The sequence below is a fragment of the Centrocercus urophasianus genome, unplaced genomic scaffold, assembly GCF_019232065.1.
Source record: "Centrocercus urophasianus isolate 14NV4802_14NV808 unplaced genomic scaffold, USGS_Curo_1.0 seq_25, whole genome shotgun sequence".
In the NCBI taxonomy this organism is placed as follows: Eukaryota; Metazoa; Chordata; class Aves; order Galliformes; family Phasianidae; genus Centrocercus; species Centrocercus urophasianus.
The window spans coordinates 3,019,583-3,039,745 of NW_024884811.1; the positions used below are offsets into that span (position 1 = coordinate 3,019,583).

At 38.2% G+C, this 20,163-nt stretch overlaps 1 protein-coding gene across 1 annotated transcript; it reads left to right on the forward strand.

Annotated features, from left to right (window-relative positions):
* Window positions 1-337: 337 nt before the first annotated feature.
* Window positions 338-19,648, forward strand: HMGCR (3-hydroxy-3-methylglutaryl-CoA reductase). The gene is made up of 20 exons (XM_042825805.1): window positions 338-444; window positions 3,734-3,929; window positions 4,493-4,604; window positions 5,164-5,251; window positions 5,368-5,452; window positions 6,747-6,852; window positions 7,561-7,667; window positions 8,107-8,223; window positions 8,641-8,792; window positions 9,609-9,853; window positions 9,979-10,151; window positions 10,719-10,913; window positions 11,497-11,655; window positions 11,798-11,955; window positions 12,954-13,059; window positions 14,579-14,749; window positions 16,772-16,912; window positions 17,012-17,170; window positions 17,471-17,625; window positions 17,778-19,648. The coding sequence occupies exons 2-20, from the start codon at window positions 3,765-3,767 to the stop codon at window positions 17,830-17,832; spliced, it is 2,649 nt and encodes an 882-aa protein (XP_042681739.1). The 5' UTR covers window positions 338-444; window positions 3,734-3,764; the 3' UTR covers window positions 17,833-19,648.
* The last annotated feature ends 515 nt before the right edge of the window (window positions 19,649-20,163 follow it).

Genomic DNA, 20,163 nt, shown 5'->3' on the forward strand with positions numbered 1-20,163 from the left:
GAGGGCCCGCGGCAGCTGTGGCAGCTGTGCCCGCCGTGAGAACGACGAAGCGGCGCCCGGTTCCGGCCTCAGGGCCCTGCGGGGGCGGGGCGGACCACTCGCTCGATCGGCGTATGTAAATAGGTCTCATCCCGCTGTCCAATCAGAGGACGCGAAGAGGACAGCACGCTGTCCTATTGGCGGGCGGCCCATGGCGAGATGGCGTGTTCCCCGCTCCTGATCGAGCTCCGCGCTGTACGGCGTTCGCAGGGCGGTTGCCCTGGCGATGCAGAGGGTGACGCGCCGCGGGCCGGGCGTGCCGGCGCGCCGTCATTGGCTGCGCGATCGGGCGATGGCGGTGGCCGGCGCGTCGTGCCCCGGGTGTCCTTGCCCGGGGAGGAGCGGCCGCTTCAGTTCGCAGCGCGGCGGGAGGGAAGCAGGAAGGAGCTCTCTCGCGGCCGGGCGGTGAGCGGGGCAGGGCGGGCGGGCCGCGGAGTGCGGTGCGGCACGGTACGGTGCGGGCAGCCCGACGTTCGGATGGCGAGGGGCCCGTAGCGGCCGGGAGGCGCGAGCTGACCGGCGGGCGGCGGCCGCTGACAGCCTGGCCGAGGGCCCCGCGTGGGAACCGTGGCCTGGGAGGCAGAGCAGGCCCTGCCCGGAGTCGGGCCGCCCGCGGCTGCGTAGCGCCCGGCGGTGCTGAGTCAGCCTGGAGCAGGGAGCGGCGCCGCGCTGTAGTGCGGGAGTGTTGCGGAGCGGGCGGCTGCCTCGGCCGGCACACGGCTTCCGCGGGGTGGTGCTGGGAGCGGCGCTCCGGGATGCTGTTAAGCTGTGGCTGAGGCTTTACGGGGCCGCAGCTGATCGATTTCGGGAGGTGGTTGGCTTTTTCCTTCCTTTCCTTCCTTTCCTTCCTTTCCTTCCTTTCCTTCCTTTCCTTCCTTTCCTTCCTTTCCTTCCTTTCCTTCCTTTCCTTCCTTTCCTTCCTTTCCTTCCTTTCCTTCCTTTCCTTCCTTTCCTTCCTTTCCTTCCTTTCCTTCCTTTCCTTCCTTTCCTTCCTTTCCTTCCTTTCCTTCCTTTCCTTCCTTTCCTTCCTTTCCTTCCTTTCCTTCCTTTCCTTCCTTTCCTTCCTTTCATTCCTTTCCTTCCTTTCCTTCCTTTCCTTCCTTTCCTTCCTTTCCTTCCTTTCCTTCCTTTCCTTCCTTTCCTTCCTTTCCTTCCTTTCCTTCCTTTTTTTTTTTTCCCCCCCACGTTTCGTTTCGATTTCCGGAATGGTCTCTCTGCATCCTCTGATTGGACAACAGAAGGCATAGATAATAGTATTTACATGATGTCCCTTTGAGCCATCCATTCGAAATCTAACAAAATAACAGTAATGACAAACTTCAGCTTTGAATACAGATTTATGTCTTTCTCATTTCAACTGAAAGCATGGGAATAAAAATGTTTCAGCCAGGCGGAAGAACACGATCTGATCGTATGCGCTGACGATTTTTTACAGCAGTCAGTAATGCAGAATCAGTGTAGAAATGTCAGCAAAAGGGAAAAAAAGAAAAGAAAAAAAATGTAATTGGCATTGGTAAAGTATTCATGCAGGCTGTAAGGAGCCTTCAGGTGAGGAGCTGCTGCCACTCAATAAAGCCCAGGACCAGCAGGGTGGCATCCTGTATTTCTCAGCAGTAATTCATTAGTTGTGAAACATTAGCTGATTAAAAGAAATGTTCTGGCTAATTGTAAATATGTCTTCCCCTGCTTGATTTTTATGAGGCCATTTTGTGCTTACTGGGGCAGGAGTCCTACTAGTTCTGCTTTCAAGAATGATAAATAACATTTGAAGAAATACATATATATTTGTTTTTCTTTGGGGTTTTCCTAGGCCTGTTAACAATTTGCTACTTGTTTTTGTAAATTCTGATATTGAAATCATTAGGAGTTGTATTTATTATTTTAAGGTTTGAAGTACTCTGTAGTTGTGTGATAAGTAATATCTTTTATTTTCCTGTGGAATTCAAACAGACTAGTATTTCAGTAGGATATTGCTGAGGCTCTTCTGGTTTTGGTTTTGTTCCAGTCTTTGGAAGTAAGATATTGCTATGACTGTCTTATTCCATTTTTTTCCAACTAAAAGATGCTTTCCGTCCTGCTGCTAAGAAATCATAGTACCACTATAGAATGGTTTTGCAAGAACATAAATTTATAAAATGATGTACATGATATTTGACAAGGAACAAAAATGGGTGATGTTGACTGAATTACAAAAAAATTAACCTTTCTTTATTTCAGGGTTCGTCTTCACCTTTTCTCCTTCCTTTCAAAGGAAATGAAATAATATGTTTGTAAGAAAATCAGTCCTCTTAATGAAATTCCCCAGTTGGCTCCATCAGTCAGAAAAATCCTGCCACACCTTTGGCATGGAAGGGTGAAGAAAATCAACAGTAGTGCCGTTGATGATTACATGACTGTGCAGGCAGGAAAGCAGTCTGACAGGCGGGATGATTCTGGCATCTTCAGGAGCACTGAGCAGATAGATTTGTCCGTTTTTTTTATTTTCTGTCTTGAATGGCAGCTATCTTTATGGCGTCCATTCAAACGAAGCAGTGGGGAGAAATACTGCCTTGCTGGAAGTCTGCTGCATAAATTGTCATTTTTGAGGCAACATAAAGGGATTTTTATCCATTTCAGTGTGATAATGTGTAGAGCTCTCAATCTTCTATGGAAATATCCACTGTTCTAGGTTTGTACAGACTTTCCATAGATCAGTATTTTGAAACACAAGTCAAACTACCATTTAAGTATCTTTGGGACTCTGGATATAGTTACATAGTTAACATTCTTCATAAGGTTTTAGAAGCCATTGATTTTATGCAAGGAAAAAAGCAACATATTAATGTATTTAAGAGACCATTTTGTGGCATTTTGTTTCTGTGCTATAAAACATGAGTAAACATCCCTGATGGATTCAGGGTCTAAAGGAACAGCGCAGAGCAAACAAAGATGCAGATTTTCTAACTGATGGAGCATCCGTGTTCTCATTATGTGAAAGGGAGCTGTGAGCAATGTTTGTTATTCATTCAAAGCAAAGGGGATGATGAAATGTTTCAGTTCAACCTGGGAATTGCTTATGGGTACAGAGAACTGCAGAGTACTGTAATCAAAAAGGATTTGTGTGTTTGAGGTGAAGAAAGAACTGTTTCAAATGGAATTAAATCACTGAAGAAAGTGGAGAACATAAAATCAGAGGGAGATAATGTTGAAATATCTGCTCTTGAGATTGAGAATTACCAGCAATGGTTTGCTGCTGATTTATGCAGTTAAAATCAATGTTTTTGTAGGAACAATGAATAGAAAGAAGTAACAGGATTCACTGAGTGCTTGCATGTGATGATGAAGGCAGGAAGCTGGAGACAGAGCAGTGTCAAAATTGCACAACAGCAGAAGATTCTGAGATGTCATCGTTAACTTAGAGATTGGGAGGGTTGTAGTAAGATGGTTGGAGGAGAGAAGCGAGATGTGTGTTTTATTAAAGGGGGAAAAAAAAAGCAGATTGACAAGGCAGGAGCAGATCGTATGAATTTTCAGAAAACTAGAAATAAATGTCTTTAAATGGAAAATTGGAGGGTGAAGATGAGTTTCTGTATTCATCTGTTACTTTGCTTTTTTTGCTTGAAACAGAATGGACTTTGTTTTGTGGAATTTGTACAGCTTTATGCTTTTTTCCTGAACTTCTAACCTGCTCATGTGAAATATTCTTTTGTTGCAGATTTGCTAACTGTAGAAAAACAGTCCTGAACATGTTGTCCAGGCTCTTTCGAATGCATGGCCTCTTCGTGGCTTCTCATCCATGGGAAGTCATTGTGGGAACAGTGACCCTTACCATCTGTATGATGTCAATGAAGATGTTCACTGGGAATGATAAGATCTGTGGCTGGAATTATGAGTGCCCAAAACTTGAAGAAGTAAGGATTTAAATTCATGCTAGTATTTATTGTTAATCAGTAAATTCGGAGTAGTCAGTAGAATAAGGTCAGGTTATAATGTTAGAGGGAAAATAAATATGCAGAAACTTCTTTATTGCCTTCTTTCCCATGCTCTATAGGGAAGCTGTAAGCAAGTGTATGCAGTGGTGTGCTACCAAATGTTTTCATTAAATATTGAGCACTTTTCCTAGCAAGGTTGAGGAAGCTGGGTCTGTTCAGCCTGGAGAAAAAAAGGCACTGGGGGATCTCATCAGTGTGTATAAATATCTGAGCGGAGGGTGAAGAGAGGATGAAGCCAAGGCTCTGCTCAGTGGTGCTCAGTGCCAAGCTGGTCACAAACTGGAACACAGGAGGTTCCCTCTGAACCCCAGACAGTACTTCTATGCTGTGCGGATGATAGAGCACGGGCACTGGCTGCCCAGAGGCTGTGGGGTCTCCTTGGAGATTCAAAATAGACTTTTTGTTTTTTGTCCTCGTTATTAAAACTTAATGTCAAGTCTCCATGTGTAAAATCTAAATAAACCCCTTTGTGTTCCATACAGGATGTTCTGAGCAGCGACATCATAATCCTGACAATCACACGCTGCATAGCAATCCTTTATATATATTTCCAGTTTCAGAACCTAAGGCAACTCGGGTCAAAATACATTTTAGGTACTGTATCTGGTTTTGCATGTTATGTATGCATTTTAGTGTGTTGTTATTGTTGTTTCTATAAATTGGTAATTGATGTTAGAATGTTAGCATTTACATACTAAGTCTGTAAGAATGGATTTACATACAGAATAGGGTCACTTGGATCAGCAGAATATTTATTCTGCTGTCTACTAGTGTAATTTTTAGGAAGGTTTGTGTCAGATTATATAAATATTGGGATTGTAGTTCTTGAAATAAATGTTTTATGTGAAACTGAAAGTTAGTGCTGGTTTTAGTGGTGTGGGGTTTTTTTTTTTTTTTTAAGATAATAAAAGAGAAGGTTTATCATTTATTTCTTAAAGCCTTGCTTTGAGCACTGTAGAAATTTTAGATTTCACTATTTTTATAGAAACAGCATCCACATCAGTCTGTACCTCAGCTGCTATTAATGCAGTCCATTATTTGCATGAAGATTAATCTAGAGGTATAGGGCTTTTTTTGTTCATTTTGGTTTCGTTCTCATCACTCTCAACGTATATATAAAATATATATATCCCCTTTTTTTTTCTTTTTAAAGGTATTGCTGGTCTCTTCACAATCTTCTCAAGTTTTGTTTTTAGTACAGTCGTGATTCACTTCTTGGATAAAGAACTGACAGGTTTAAAGTAAGTAGCAAATATGATTTGTTGCTTGATATTTTTTTTTATTTTTATTTTTTTCATATACAACAAATCTTGCACTTTATCTTCAATGTGCTTCCATTTGTTTGTTTTTTCCCCAGTGAAGCTTTGCCGTTCTTTCTCCTTCTGATTGATCTTTCAAGAGCAAGTGCGCTAGCCAAATTTGCGCTAAGTTCCAATTCACAGGTCAGTATTATTATTATTGCAATTGAGCTTTTGAATTTAATGTTCATAGATGAACAGTCCTCATGGAGAGACATACAGGTGAACGTAATATTAGTGATACGGAAAAAGGATCAGATGCAGTCCAGATTCTATATCCTGTGGTATTACAAGTGAATAATAATGCTGTACAATTAATGTGTGACAATCATTTGAGCTAAGTTAATTTTATGCTTGAATATGGGACCAGAACTTTAACAGCATTACTTAAATTTGAGGCTAGAGGTCCTGGACCAATGTCTTCCACAGAACAATTATTGATTTAAAGAAAAAGAAAAGTAGTTTGTATGGCTCAGGGATAGTGTATAAACAGATGCCTAAGGTTAAAATGCTAATGCAGAAAAAAGCAAAATCTTATTAGAGCAAATGTGGCATGGGTATGTTTTTGGTATAGCTTTAAATATCTCCAGGGAGATTCTCAAAAGCTGCCCAGACATGGTTCTGGGTGACCTGTACCAAGTGTCTTGAGCCAGGGGAGTTGGACCAGATGACCTCAAGATGTCCCATGCAATATCTGCTATTCACACCACGGAGAATTAACAAAGTGTTTTGCCCAGTGTGTATTGAAATGGCTACTTCTTAATGTTCTAAAACAAATAAATTTCACCAAAAGCTATTTTAAGTGAACAAAATACTGTGCATAGTAATTGAATGTAATAATTATGGCATATTTTGTGTGTGGGTATAAAGCATAGTAATACAATTTATTATACTATCTTGCACAATACATACATTATGTATGTAACACATGTATTATGCAATATAGTATAATAAACTGTATCACTATGCCTTATATATGCACATACAAAATACAGGTAATATACCATATTATGCAATATAGTATATTAAGTAATATAGTATAATAATATAATATGTTTTACATCATATATATGCAATATTATAGTGTTTGCAGATTGTTATGTAATTGCAAGTATAACCTTCATTAATTTTCAAGAAAGTTCTTCATAAAAATGTTTTTAGCACAGCTTCTTAAAGACTGCCCACCAGAGTTGTAGGAACAGCAATAAACCACGTACGGAGTATTTAGAAATAAAGTATTTCTGCTGTGTAAAGACTGTCAAAGCATAACAGTATATGTGAGATGAAGAAAAATATATTTGAACACATTCTTGAATTGCTTAATGCCTGCTTTATAAAGCCTTATCACTATAATACTTGATTTACTAATCATATTATGTATATTCCCCTTCTTCAGTTTTTGTCTTTGTTGTAACATTCAGAATCTTTTTCCTTTTAGGATGAAGTGAGAGAAAATATTTCACGTGGAATGGCTATTTTAGGTCCCACATTTACCCTAGATGCACTTGTGGAATGTCTTGTGATTGGTGTTGGTACTATGTCAGGTGAGCAGTGAAATCTAAAGATCTAAACCTTAGCAGTTTAAAAAAAAAAAAAAAATTGAAAGCTGATGAGATATTAAGTGTTTCAAATAATTGGTGTTGGAAGTGGAATAACTTCATCCATTTATTTGGACATTTTGGGGAAGGAGAGAGAAGTGTGTTAATAAATTATTTTTCTGTTTACATAGAGGGGAAAAAAACTCATTTTGTTGTAGCTTGTGGTTCTGCTTTTTTTTTTTGCTTTTTTTTTTCCACTTTTGAATGATTTATACTGCTAGCTTATTTATCTGTACTAAGGGAGTTCTGTAATGCATTTGTGACGTAACATAATTGGCTTTTTCTGCATAGCATGGCTGTGAAAGTGCAGGTGCGGCATATATTTCCTGAACCCTTAATTGGTCACCTTTTACAAGGGATTTCAATACATAATAGTAGCTTTGCTAAGATAAAGGGAGGAGTTTCAAACTTTTGTTGTATAGTTTCAAAAGCTTAGTAAACTGTAGTTACTTAGGTTTACACTTAAAAAATTTTGTATAAATACCTTAACTACATAGTGTGCTTAGAATAAGCTGGTACAAAATGATAGGGCTTTTTTTTCATTCATCTATTTCTGTAATCTATGGTAAATATTTCCTTCATACTTCTGCAACACTTCCTCAAGTGTTAAAGCCTACTGCATATTCAAATGTTAATTTTTTTTTTTTAATGTAGGAGTGCGACAACTTGAAATTATGTGCTGCTTTGGTTGCATGTCTGTTCTTGCCAACTACTTTGTCTTCATGACCTTCTTTCCAGCTTGTGTGTCCTTGGTATTAGAGGTAAGACCCACTGAAAGACAACATCAAACTAGGTGTTCAGACCTTACACTTCTTGTAGGCTGTTTCTTCACTCAGGTATATGCCAGCATGTTTGTCTTCCTTTTGAAGTGAATAAAAGGGAATAGAAAAAGTTGCTGTAGCTCAGTTGGCGGACAGTATCTTGTTATTGCCACTGTAAATGAATCGAGCTCAACAGTTTGAGTTCTAAAGCACTGCAAAACAAAAGAAAGTTGTTTAAATTAATGTATGTCTGGGGTTTCTCCCCACTGTGCACTTTACTTTTGGTCAACTGCTTAGACTTTCCGGTATTAATTACTTTCCTTTATTTATTTATTTTTTTTTAAAAAATCAAATGAAAATACCGCATGAATACTTGATTTTTCAAGTGTTTACTAATTGGGAGCTTGCTTATTTATTTATTTAAAATTAATTTCTGCAGCTTTCTCGAGAGAGTCGTGAAGGACGTCCTATATGGCAGCTGAGTCATTTTGCTCGTGTTCTGGAAGAAGAAGAAAATAAACCAAACCCTGTAACACAGAGGGTGAAAATGATTATGGTTTGTAGCTTTTTTATTTTGTTTTTAATCTGTCATTATGCAATCAGTAAGATATCCTTGTTGAATGAATGAAACTTTTGCGTTGTATCGGCACTACTCTATCTTACTTTGGTCATTTTTAATAGCATCCCTTGTTTACCCTGTCTCTGCATGTGCCATTTCTGTATAAAACAGCTTTTTCATGTGTATGTTTGTTCAGCTTTCTCTTCTTATTACTTGAGCAAGAGGAAGGATGTGCAGGGCAGGCTCAAAACTCTGAGTATAATGATAGGCCAGTAAATGATACAGATGAGGGATCGGGAAACTCCTTTGCCTTTAGACTGTTGAGAAAACAAAATGCTTAATCTTAGCAGATTAGATGACAAATTACATTTGAAAGAAATAATTTTTTTTTTTTGCTGTGTGTTTGTAATGCAGTCACTGGGCTTGGTTCTTGTTCATGCACACAGTCGCTGGATAGCGGAACCAGCTTCTCAAAATGGTACAGTAGAAAATGCAGTGGGATTGGATGAGAATGCACCGAAGAGAATTGAACCTAATGTTTCACTGTGGCAGTTCTACCTTTCTCGGTAGGTCACTTCACAGAAAAGATGTGTATTTCGCTGAATAGGTTGTATTCACCAGTGCTGTCAAGGTGTCGGTTCTTAGAGTGCAATCCATAGAAGAATTTCATGGAACTGGAGATGACACTTCAAGAAATACTTTAATATTACACTATTCCTCCAATCTCATTCCAGCTGTACTGGATGCATCCTAACACCATTTCTTTCCACTAACTTTTCAGAGAACTCTGGGAAGTGTGTTTTCTGGCTGCACTGGAATAATTATATTTAGGCAGAGCTTCTGACTATTCACACCCAAGTGCAAATAGAGATCCAAATTGCTACTACTTTTTCTTCAGTTCATCTGAAGACTGAGCAGCTGTGGTTCTGTATTGTGAGAGCTTAGAACTGTATCATACAAGAGATTTTTGCCTCCCAGACTTCCATCATAGTTTTTATTGTTTACAAAGGATGATAATTGTTTGACTCTTCCTACCTTACCATAAGGAGGTAGGTGTTAAATGAATTTGAAGTAGCAGTTGAATAGTGACTAACTTTACAGGCATTTAACATATTTTAAACTATTTAAGATATAGTAAACAGCGAATGAAATCTGGAAGTGCTTACAGTATAAGTAATACAAAGAATTAATGAGTAACCTCTACTCTAAACTGGCATACTTGTACCTTGTTAGAAAATGTGTTTTGACTGGTGTTTGATGAAGTATACAAATGGTGATTATACTACTACACTTTCTTAAGGAAACAGATATCAGAAGTTATTAACACACAAATTACATATATCACATCTTTACATTTACTTCTTGATTTCTGTCTTTTTTAGAATGGCCAGTATGGATATTGAACAAGTAATCACTCTTGGCTTAGCCCTTCTGCTTGCTGTGAAATATATTTTCTTTGAACAAGCAGAGACCGAATCGACACTTTCATTGAAGAATCCCATAACATCTCCTGTGATGGTTCAGAAAAAGGTCTCTGAGAATTGCTGCAGGAAGCAGTCTGGACTTTTGAAAAACAGTCAGAAGACTAATACAGTAGAAGAAGCTTTTGTTGCTAAAGATGGAAATGGTAAATTTTAGCATCTTAGTCTCAAATCTGTTGCTGAACGTTTGCAACAAATAGTGAAATCTGTATTAGAAAATTAATCTTAAGATTTTTGTAAACCAGAGTTCATTTCACTTGTCTTTATGCAGCTGAAGTCATAAAGCCTGTGTTAGCAGAGTCCTCAGCCAAAGCTACATTTGTAGTTGGCAGCTGTAACCCTGCAGAAACTACGTCAGCTCTTAGTAAAAAAGAGGAGGAAATTGAGTTACCTAAAGAACCACGTTCTATTGAGGAATGTGTTCAGATACTTGGGAGTACGGAGGTATGGAAAAATAAGTTAGTTTTCCTTTCTTTTCTGTTTGTTGTTGTTGTTGTTTTTTAGCATTTGTGACATAATCTGATTTAAGATTGAGTTTATTTTCTAGCTTTTAAATAATCCTAATGATTATTATAATGTCAACTAATTCTATGGCGTTAATAACTAGCAGGGGGAAGGAAAAAACCAAAACCCTTTCAGAAGTCACTTCTGCTGCAATTTCCATTCCTTTTTTTTTCCTTAATGGAGATGAGAAAACCAGATATGTGTACATGTTTTGAAGCTGTAAACAAGAAGTTTTCTATTATGATTCTCTCTATCCCTAAGATGGAACTAGGAGGGAAGAGGCAGCTTTGTTATTCATTATATATTGAGTGCTTTAAGCTTCTTCCTTTGCTTAACTTGGTGCCTTGTTGCCTGAGTAAAAACCTTTACATTAGGCTAGGATATACAGTTTGTTCCTTTAGATGGGATATGATGTTGTCGAAGTAAAGTTACCCTCTTTCATTCGGAGGCATTTAAAAGTATTTTCGCTAGCAGAAACTATATTTTCCTATCTTTCTACATTCACAGAAGGGAGCAAAATTCCTTACAGACGCTGAAGTGATCAGCTTAGTTAATGCAAAGCACATTCCTGCATACAAACTGGAAACCCTGATGGAAACTCAGGAGCGAGGAGTGTCCATTCGCAGACAAATGTTATCTCAGAAACTCCCTGAACCCTCATCTTTGCAATATCTTCCTTACAGGAATTACAATTATTCTTTGGTGAGTAAAAGGCAGAGAAACAAAAACTTGCTGTAAAACCATTTTCAAAATCTATGAAACATATGCTCAAAGTGATGTATGTGAGACAGCAGTGAGCTCGGTCAAAACAAATGTTTTAAAAATACATGTATGTGCAAATGTTTCCTTGGTTTTTCCTTGGTTTTTCAGTCCAGAGAGGTATGTTAGTTTTGTAGCTTACCCTAAAAATATTTCCAAGAAATGCAGTTGCTTTATTTCAAAAATGCATAACTATAGCAACACTGAGCATGAGTTCAGCTGAGTGAAATACTACCTGGAACTTAAGCTACAGTGGAAGTTCATTTTAAATTAATTTAACAGCATTTAAAATTGTAGCAGCATTTAAGTCCTGGTAAGATAGATCTTTGAAATACTTGATTCAGCCACTGATATCTGTAGCTATATAGCTATCTGTGTTTACTTTATTTACTTATTTACTTTATTATTTACTTTATTGGTAGGGTTGTAGCTTGTTAGCTAAGACACCGTGTTGTAATCACACACAATGCTGCCATGCCACTCTACATGGAAAATTATTTACGTCCCTGTGTATTATTTTTGCAAGGTTTTAGGAGCTTGCTGTGAAAATGTGATTGGATATATGCCTATTCCTGTAGGCGTAGCAGGACCACTATATCTGGATAACAAAGAGTTTCAGGTTCCAATGGCAACAACGGAAGGATGTCTTGTGGCAAGCACAAATAGAGGATGTAGAGCAATATGTGTAAGTACTGCATGACAAGCTTGAAGACTTACTATAACATAAAATGTGTTGGGGGACGATACGAGGCATATTTTTGACTTGCTAAAAATTAAAATTCATTTTCAGCAATCTTACTTTGTTTCCTTTCTGCTTTCATTTTTAGCTTGGTGGAGGTGCAAGGAGCCGCATTCTGGCAGATGGGATGACTCGAGGACCTGTTGTAAGGCTGCCCTCTGCTTGTCGGGCTGCAGAAGTGAAAGCTTGGCTTGAAAGCCCTGAAGGCTTTAAAATAGTGAAAGAAGCTTTTGACAGCACAAGTAGGTTAGTACAATGGGTTTGTGGCCTTGTTTCCTAATATAAGACTTCAGTGGACAGCTCCTAATATCTGCATGCTGCAGTGCAAGAAATTGCATTTTCATTTTGGCTGTCCCATGAATGAATGTAAGAAAAGAAGTGGCTATAAGGCAAGGCTAGTGACATACGTTTTACAGTGATAAGCAGTAAACAATTGAATAATAGCAGCAAGTATCTATGTATCATAACCTGTTACTTAATGCATTAGTTATTCTTGTTTAAGCATTTTAAAGTAAACATTAAAGCTCACTTGTATTCTTAGCAGCACTGTAGTATAAGTAGTTTAAAATTTGGAATCTGGCCTGTTTGGGACTCTTGTTAATATACAGATTCCAGAGAATACAGCATAAACTAAAGCTGGAAAACAAGTGTTTAAAAATATGAAACTATATTAAGTTTATTTCATGCCCAGGAGTTTCTTCAAAGACTAATGATTACTTGCTTATTTTAGGAGGATTTAGATTTTGTTTCTTACTGATCTTACAGTTGTCCACAAGGATATGCTTATATTGGTGAGAATCAGCTCGTGCTGCTCTTTAAGTGCCATGTTTCCCAGATTTTCTGGTCCTTACGCTGTGTGAATAGAGTTCTGATTTGTGAAGCTTGCATCACTGTCGGAAAGGAAGATGTTTTGTCTTCCTGCAAAAACTGTCTTAAACGTTTCCAGAGGCTGTGCTGTCAGTTTGTACTTGACAGTCAGATGTTTGTACTCTCTAATTTTACTTGGTTAAGTTGAGGAGTAAATAACATAAAAAGACAGTAAACACTTCAGGAGCAGAACACTTCAAAGTATTTGAGAGTACTGTATGCATGGTAGCGGAAGGCACTTTACTGCACCAGTGGAGTAGGAGTACAGATTGCAGATAGTGCTGTTAACTGCACTGTGCTATGATTTACTATCATTTTGCTGATAAAAATCCTCAAGGATTAAACTGTTTTTAAGTGGTCATTATATTATTTTGCAGATTTGCCCGCCTACAAAAACTTCTCATCAGCTTGGCTGGTCGGAACCTTTACATTCGTTTCCAGTCCAAAACAGGGGATGCAATGGGAATGAATATGATTTCAAAAGTAAGGCTCAGTCCCTATAAATCTTCTTAGTAAATATGTATTTCTTTTAAAAAATAATAACAAAAATTATATTTTAGTAATATGTAACTAGCTGACATGTGGCAACAGAGAAAGACAAGATGCTGCGCTGTTGGCAGTGCTACAAAATAAGAGCACTGATTGAACTCAGTGAACCTGAGCAAGAAGAGAGTGAGAACGATGAAAGAAAAAAAATTAGAGTAACTTCAGTTTTTATTTTCTCTTTTAGTAAGGTATTCTAGATAATACAGAATTTAAGCTGCTTTCTCTGTTGTGTTGGACCAAAGATTTCATCCAGTAATGATGTGTTACTATGTTTATCGTATTTGTAAATAAAGGATGATGAATCTGGTGTGTAGCAGAAGGGCAGCATAATTTTTTAATTTTGCTGTTTTTCACATGTGAGTGTAGGAGATCTGTGGACATGCTTTGTGGTTTAATTCAGCAGGCAGATAAACACCACACAGCCATTTGCTCACTCCCCTCCTCCCCATGGAAGGAGGAGAGAATTGGGAGCAAAAAGAACTCACAGATAGAGACAGAAACTAATTTACTAAGACAGAAAAGGGAGAAATAATAGTGATTATGAAAATGTATGCATATTTGCAAAACAAGTGATGTACAGCACAGTGGCTCACCATAACAGCTGATTTATGTCAGGCCCTGAGCAGCAAAACTGTCTTCCCACCCCTCTGTCCAACTCCCTTCTGTTTTGTAGTTTTTTCACATGACATCATATGTTATGGAATATCCTTTTGGCCAGTGTATGTCAGCTGTCCTGATTCTGTCCCCTCTGAGCTCCTGTGCTCCCAAGCTTGTCACTGGCAGGACAGTGCAAGAAGCTGTAAAACTGAAACAACCTTAGCTCTGTGCAGCACTGCTCAGCAATAACAAAAAAATCAGTGTGTTACCAACTTTTTTTTCCCTAAAGCCAAAACAAAGTGTCACATCAGACACTGTGAAGAAAATCAACTCTGTCCACCTGAAACAAGGACATTACACATAAGATGTCTTGTGTTCTTTTAGATAGGTTTCGATATTGACTGCTGTTGCTGTATCAAGTGCTCTTTCCAGACTTAGTACTAAGTGTAGCAGACGTTAACTCTGATTTCCTAATGTAGAGAAACACTTTCTTCCTGCATCCAAAATGAATTCCCTGCACATCTGTCACTTCATTTGATTATATGATTTAGTTTATGTTGAATCTTTAGTATAGTAAATGTTCTCTGGAATCAATCCAGAGAATTCGTATGCACTGGCAGGACTCAGTGCTGTTTATTAAGTATTTCCATATAGTTCCTAGTATGCTGCAGAACGGATAGTGATCATGCTATCATTTGTGCCTGCGTAAGATTCTTCCTGGGAATTTTGTTTCTTCAGCTGTAATTAGTGACCTGATGAGGCTTAATCCAATCTTACTGTTGTGCTGTCCTTTATTAGCTTGTTTGGCAACCATAACTAATACATCAGCCGTTAATTGTATCTGCTTTTGTTTTAACAGGGTACTGAAAAAGCACTGGCAAGGTTGAATGAGGAGTTTCCTGATCTCCAGGTTATAGCTATCAGTGGTAACTACTGTACAGACAAAAAGCCTGCTGCTATAAATTGGATAGAGGGAAGAGGGAAGTCTGTTGTCTGTGAAGCAGTCATTCCAGCCAAGGTTGTTAAAGAAGTAAGTGTCTGCTTTATTATTGTATACAAATTATTGTAATTTGTTCATGAAAATGTATGTGTTTTACATAGTTAAATCATAAATACTGTTAGCTTTGCTCCAGGTAGTAATGATTCCTACAAATATTTTCATGCTACTGCTGTACCATTTACCACTTTTCCAGTATATGTATTATTCTTTTCTAAGATAATATGCTATATATTTAATGAGGAATGTTTACTTGAAGACATTTTTACTTTTTTTACTTTTTTCCTTTGAAAGATTATGCCAAAACTTGATAGCTTTCAGAGTGAAATCAGTAATTTTGATCATTTTCATTTATTTATTGTCTCTTGCACAAATTTGGCTTTCTCTTCAAAGTCTAGATGCCCCTTGCTACAGGGAAAACTGATAATTAGGAGGTTTCACTTAATTCCAAAGCTGCCTTAGCTTTGGAATTTGCCTAGCTGATGAAGGGTAACCTTTATAAATAGTGCCAGTCCTAGCTGGCAAACATAAACTAAATCATGAGATCTGTCTTAAGATCACCTTCTGTTCTGCATCCTCATGGAGAAGCTGGCTGCCCATGGTTTGTATGGGCGTATGCTCCATGGGGTGAAACACTGGCTGGGTGCGCCCAGAGAGTTGTGGTCAGTGGAGTTAAATCCAGTTGGCGGCCAGTCACAAGGTTGTTCCCCAGGGCTCAATACTGGGGCTGCTTCTATTTGAAACCTTTATTAATGATCTTGGTAAAGGGAAGGAGTGCACCCTCAGTAAGTTTGCAGATGACACCAAGCTGGGAGGGAGTGTTGATCCTCCTGAGGGGAGGACAATACAGAGGGACCTGGATAGACTGCATCAATGGGCCAGGTTAACTGTATGAGATTCAGTAGGACCAAGTGTCAGGTCCTGCATTTTGGTCACAACAACCCCAGCCGTGGGGAGAAGTGGCTGGAAAGCTGCCTGATGGAAAGGGACCTTGGTGTACTGATGGAAAATTAGCTGCATATCAGCTAGCAGTGTGCCCAGGTGGCCTAGAAGGCCAATGGACTCTGTGTGAAACCAAATCCATTGCCTGTTACCCTGTTTCCAGCATGGGTTAATGTCAGTATCCAGGGAGCAGCTTATGTCTTACTCAGAATAGTCTTTTGCCAACTTGTTAAGGATTTGAATTATGTATTGTGTGGGGCATTTTTGTTTTGTTTTCCATTTTGATTTTGCTCAGTAAGTTGTTCAGTCCCTCTTGTGAATTTACATAAAACTTCTAGCACAGATACACCAGTGGAACTCCCCACTGCAGCTACACTTCCCGTGAAAAACTGCCTCCTTTTTTTGATGATTTATTTTTATGATGGGAACAGAGTTGGACAAAGCATTCAAATATGTGTTGTCTACTTTTATCTTTTCATTTTGCTTTGTATTTTCATCAATGTTATACACTTTTGGCATATTTGTCATCAGTTGCTATTCCTTTTATGCTGGGTATACTCTAAATTTGTTTGCAGTATAATTTTGTTTGCCTTCTTTGATCACTTCAATATGGAACTGTTGCAAATGTTTTATCTGAATCTTTCAAACGAATGTGGTATACAGGTCCATTATTACTGCATACCGTGTTTATTGTCCAGTGTATCAGTATTTTTTTTGTTTAAACTCTTCAGTTGAGTTCTATATTCTTATGCAGAGCAAACATGGAGTGGGTTTACTAACTGGAACAACTTGGAAGAAAAGTTGCTATAATGTTAGGGTAAATTAATGGGATAATGCTCCAAAATTGGCTTGTTCCAATGAGAACTGAGAACAAGAGAAGGTAGCTGATGAACTTTTCTTAGAGAAGTATGCAAGTCCAAACTGACTTCTCCATTATTAATTGAATAATATGCTCCGCGTTTGGAAGGGCTTGTTTTGAACAAAGCAGGTATCTACGGTAGAGTCAAATTCTATTTGGGAGCAAACAGCGGGTTAGGGGAGGAAACTTCTTTCATTAACATGAAACAGGGTATTTCTACTCCAGCTGAAGGAGTGGTGTATCACTTCCTCTAGGTACTGAAGACAACTACGGAAGATATTGTTGAAGTGAATATAAACAAAAATCTGGTGGGTTCTGCTATGGCTGGTAGCATAGGTGGCTACAATGCGCATGCTGCAAACATTGTTACAGCTATCTACATTGCCTGTGGTCAGGTAAGGTTGTTTTACACCAAATCAGCTTTTCTTTAGTTTGTAATCCTTAGCTGAACACTTTTTTGAGTCTTTTCTTTTTTCCTCCTTCTTGATCCAAAGGATGCTGCGCAGAATGTGGGCAGCTCTAACTGCATCACTCTGATGGAGCGTACTGGTTCCACCAATGAAGACCTGTACATCAGCTGCACGATGCCCTCTATAGAGATAGGGACTGTTGGAGGAGGCACCAACCTGCTACCGCAACAGGCCTGTTTGCAGGTACAAAGCAGAAAGTTTACAGCAAGTCATCTTCTTAGAGAAAAGCCTGCTTTTGTAGTGTGTTGTTATAGGAATGGTCCTCTTGAAGGCTGGCGGATTTGACATGAAAATATTAGATTTGATTAATTATTTTCATGTTCGTAGCTTTTAAAGCTTAAAATTAATACTAAAGAGATTTGAGGCTACTTGGTTGGATACAATTTGGAAATACTTCAATATTAAAATTAAAATTAAATATAAAATGAAAATCGACTATAAATTTAGTTTGTATAGTGTAACGTTGTGTATTTTGCCCTCTAGATGTTAGGGGTTCAAGGTGCGAGCCAAGACAACCCTGGTGAAAATGCCCGCCAGCTTGCTAAGATCGTGTGTGCTACAGTGATGGCTGGGGAGTTATCGCTAATGGCAGCTCTTGCAGCTGGGCATCTGGTCAAAAGCCACATGATCCACAACAGGTAAGAAGTGCAGAACTTTGTATCTTTCTGTGCTGTTTTGCCCGTTTTCCAAGTATACAAAATTCAGTAACAGTTACATTAGTATTTGTAATATAGAACAACGGTGTGTTGTTTTAACCTACCTGATCTGATTGTTTTTATGTTTTTATCAGGTCAAAAATAAATCTACAAGATCTTCAAGGAACCTGTACTAAGAAGGCAGCTTGAATACTACAGCTTTGAAATGAAGCAACTGACTTAGGAGTAAAGGGGAAAAATAATATAATCTGTGAAGTTTAGAATGAAAATCACCTTCCAGTCACTGATTTCTGTGGACAATAATTTCAGAGATAATGGACTTGTGTGAGACTACTTATGCCTTTTATGTTCTTCAATGATTAGAGATGACTTCATGAAAGAAGTGTTGTCAGCTGTCTTAAATATAGTTTTAGAATTCTTTTGCATCATTTTCTGAAGGGTCAGTCACATATTTTTACAGGTTGAGATTATTTTGACATGTAAACTGGTAATTACGAAGGTGAAATATGAAATGTACTTTGTGCAGTTGTTTTTTGTTGTTGTTGTTTTTGAGGGGGAGGGGGCAAGTCTTGATTGTTTCTGTTTGTCTAAGCTTGGCTTTAATGCATTGGTCCTCCTATAGTGATGGCAAACCTAATTGTTTTCCATGAATTCCCAGTTTTAATTTTGCTAAAATGTTAAAGTTAGGTCTTATGCTCTGAGACAATTTTTATCTAATCACATTAGCCCTACAGAAACCTCTGTCTACTTATAGTACTTAATTTTCTGCAGCTAAGCAACATTCAATGTTTATCTTCACAACTTAGATTATTACTTTAAGAACTTGTGACCTACAAAGTGCTGAACTGTTAAATTATGGTGTGTACTGAAGTAGGAAAAACAAACTGTCTTAACTGTTCTGTCATTTAGTTCAGGTACAAAAAAAAAAAAAAAAAAGATTTTAATACTGATTTCTTGTCAGAGAGCTTGTTAATTTAAAGAAATGTGTTTTCCTGTCCTTTTTGGATAGGAATTCTGCATTCAAACAAGAATCAGTAACAGATGTTTACATTTCTTTTAAAAGAAGTCTCTCAAAGTTCAGTGTGTTTGCATATTACTAATTTTTTTGTTGTTGTTGTTCTTTGTGTTTGACTCTTATTCTCCAGGAAGAGCTGTGTATCCACTGCTAACACAGAGGTAAATGAAGTCAGAAAATCACACTGTTCTTTAATACTACAGGGTTGGGGTTTTTTATGTTTTAATTCCTTTTAAATTTTTTGAGGGGGAATATTTATTTTAAGATTTTTTTTTTTTTAATGGAAAGTACTAATTAAGGGAATTCAGTGAAATGGCATGTTAATTCCACAGATTTTGTATTAAAACTCTGTACTTGGACCAGTGAAGCAGTCTCAGGTGTTCTTAATGTAATACAGAAAACACAGGTGCATTCTGGAAGATTGCTGTCAATATCACCCTGTCTAGCTGATCATGGGAGGAAAATTGTTCATATGCTTGATGACTTTTTTGGGGGGGAGGGAAGAGAGGCACATGGGTGGCAGTCAGTGGATTGCCTGGAGGGGTTTATTACTGGTATGTGGTGGCACTTCTAAAGGGGTGGCTAGCAGAGGTGCTCTTTAAAGTGCAACTTCAGTGTAAGTCATATGGGTTGTTTTGTAGTACATCACCAAATCAATATTATTGTAACGAGCTCATAAAGCTCCTGTGCAAGCATGAAGACATGCTACATGCTAGATATGCTGTGACAGCATGTAAATACCATGAATGTGTATCTTCCTGCAGTACTGTTGATAATAACTGCCATTTTATTTAAGGAAGAACTACTTTATTTCTGTGTTCATTCGGTGAGCTTATTTAACACTGTACTGACAATGGTGGTTCAGTGTTCATTTTGGTGGATTTAACTGACATTCTGTCTTGCAGAATTAACATTTTGTATTATTACTAAATTGTGTACGTTTTGGTACAGAACTACTTTTTCAGTTTCAGTAAAACAATCTCAAACTTACTGGCTTAATTGTGATACTTTAAGATTACCTCATGATGTAGTGAAATAACTTAGCAAGCAACCTAAAAGGTTGGGAAAACTTTGTTGTAGCATACAGTACTAAAGACAATGGGTATATGATACCAGAACTTCTCACCTTGTATTGCAGAAGCCGTTACACATATCTTCTCTTTAAAGCTGAATTATGCATTTTGCCCAAAAGGGAGGGCTCTCACTTTGACATTATCAGTTCTTTCCATTGAGGCCTATCTGGGTGTTTCTCCTGTCTACCAGAAAATTACTGAATTCTGCTCTTGGTAGTTCCTTGCACGTCCACCACAATAAAACCTTTAAAGCTTTTTAAACTTTGTAACTTGCAGCATGAATTTTGAAAACTGCTTTCACTAAGAAAACAATTTTATCAAAATGGGTCATACTGTATGTTCTTGAAAGGCAAGTTAGTGTAGTCTAGCTTTAACAGTCAGGCCAGTTATCCTCAGAGCAGTCTACTCTCTGACTTGGAAGTCTTGGATGGG

Coding starts and splice junctions, on each gene's coding strand:
- HMGCR (XM_042825805.1), top strand. CDS start 3,765: ATGTTGTCCAGGCTCTTTCGAATGCATGGCCTCTTCGTGGCTTCTCAT. Junction 10,914..11,496: donor GGAATTACAATTATTCTTTG/GTGAGTAAAAGG, acceptor TATTTTTGCAAG/GTTTTAGGAGCTTGCTGTGA. Junction 17,171..17,470: donor CGCAACAGGCCTGTTTGCAG/GTACAAAGCAGA, acceptor TTTGCCCTCTAG/ATGTTAGGGGTTCAAGGTGC.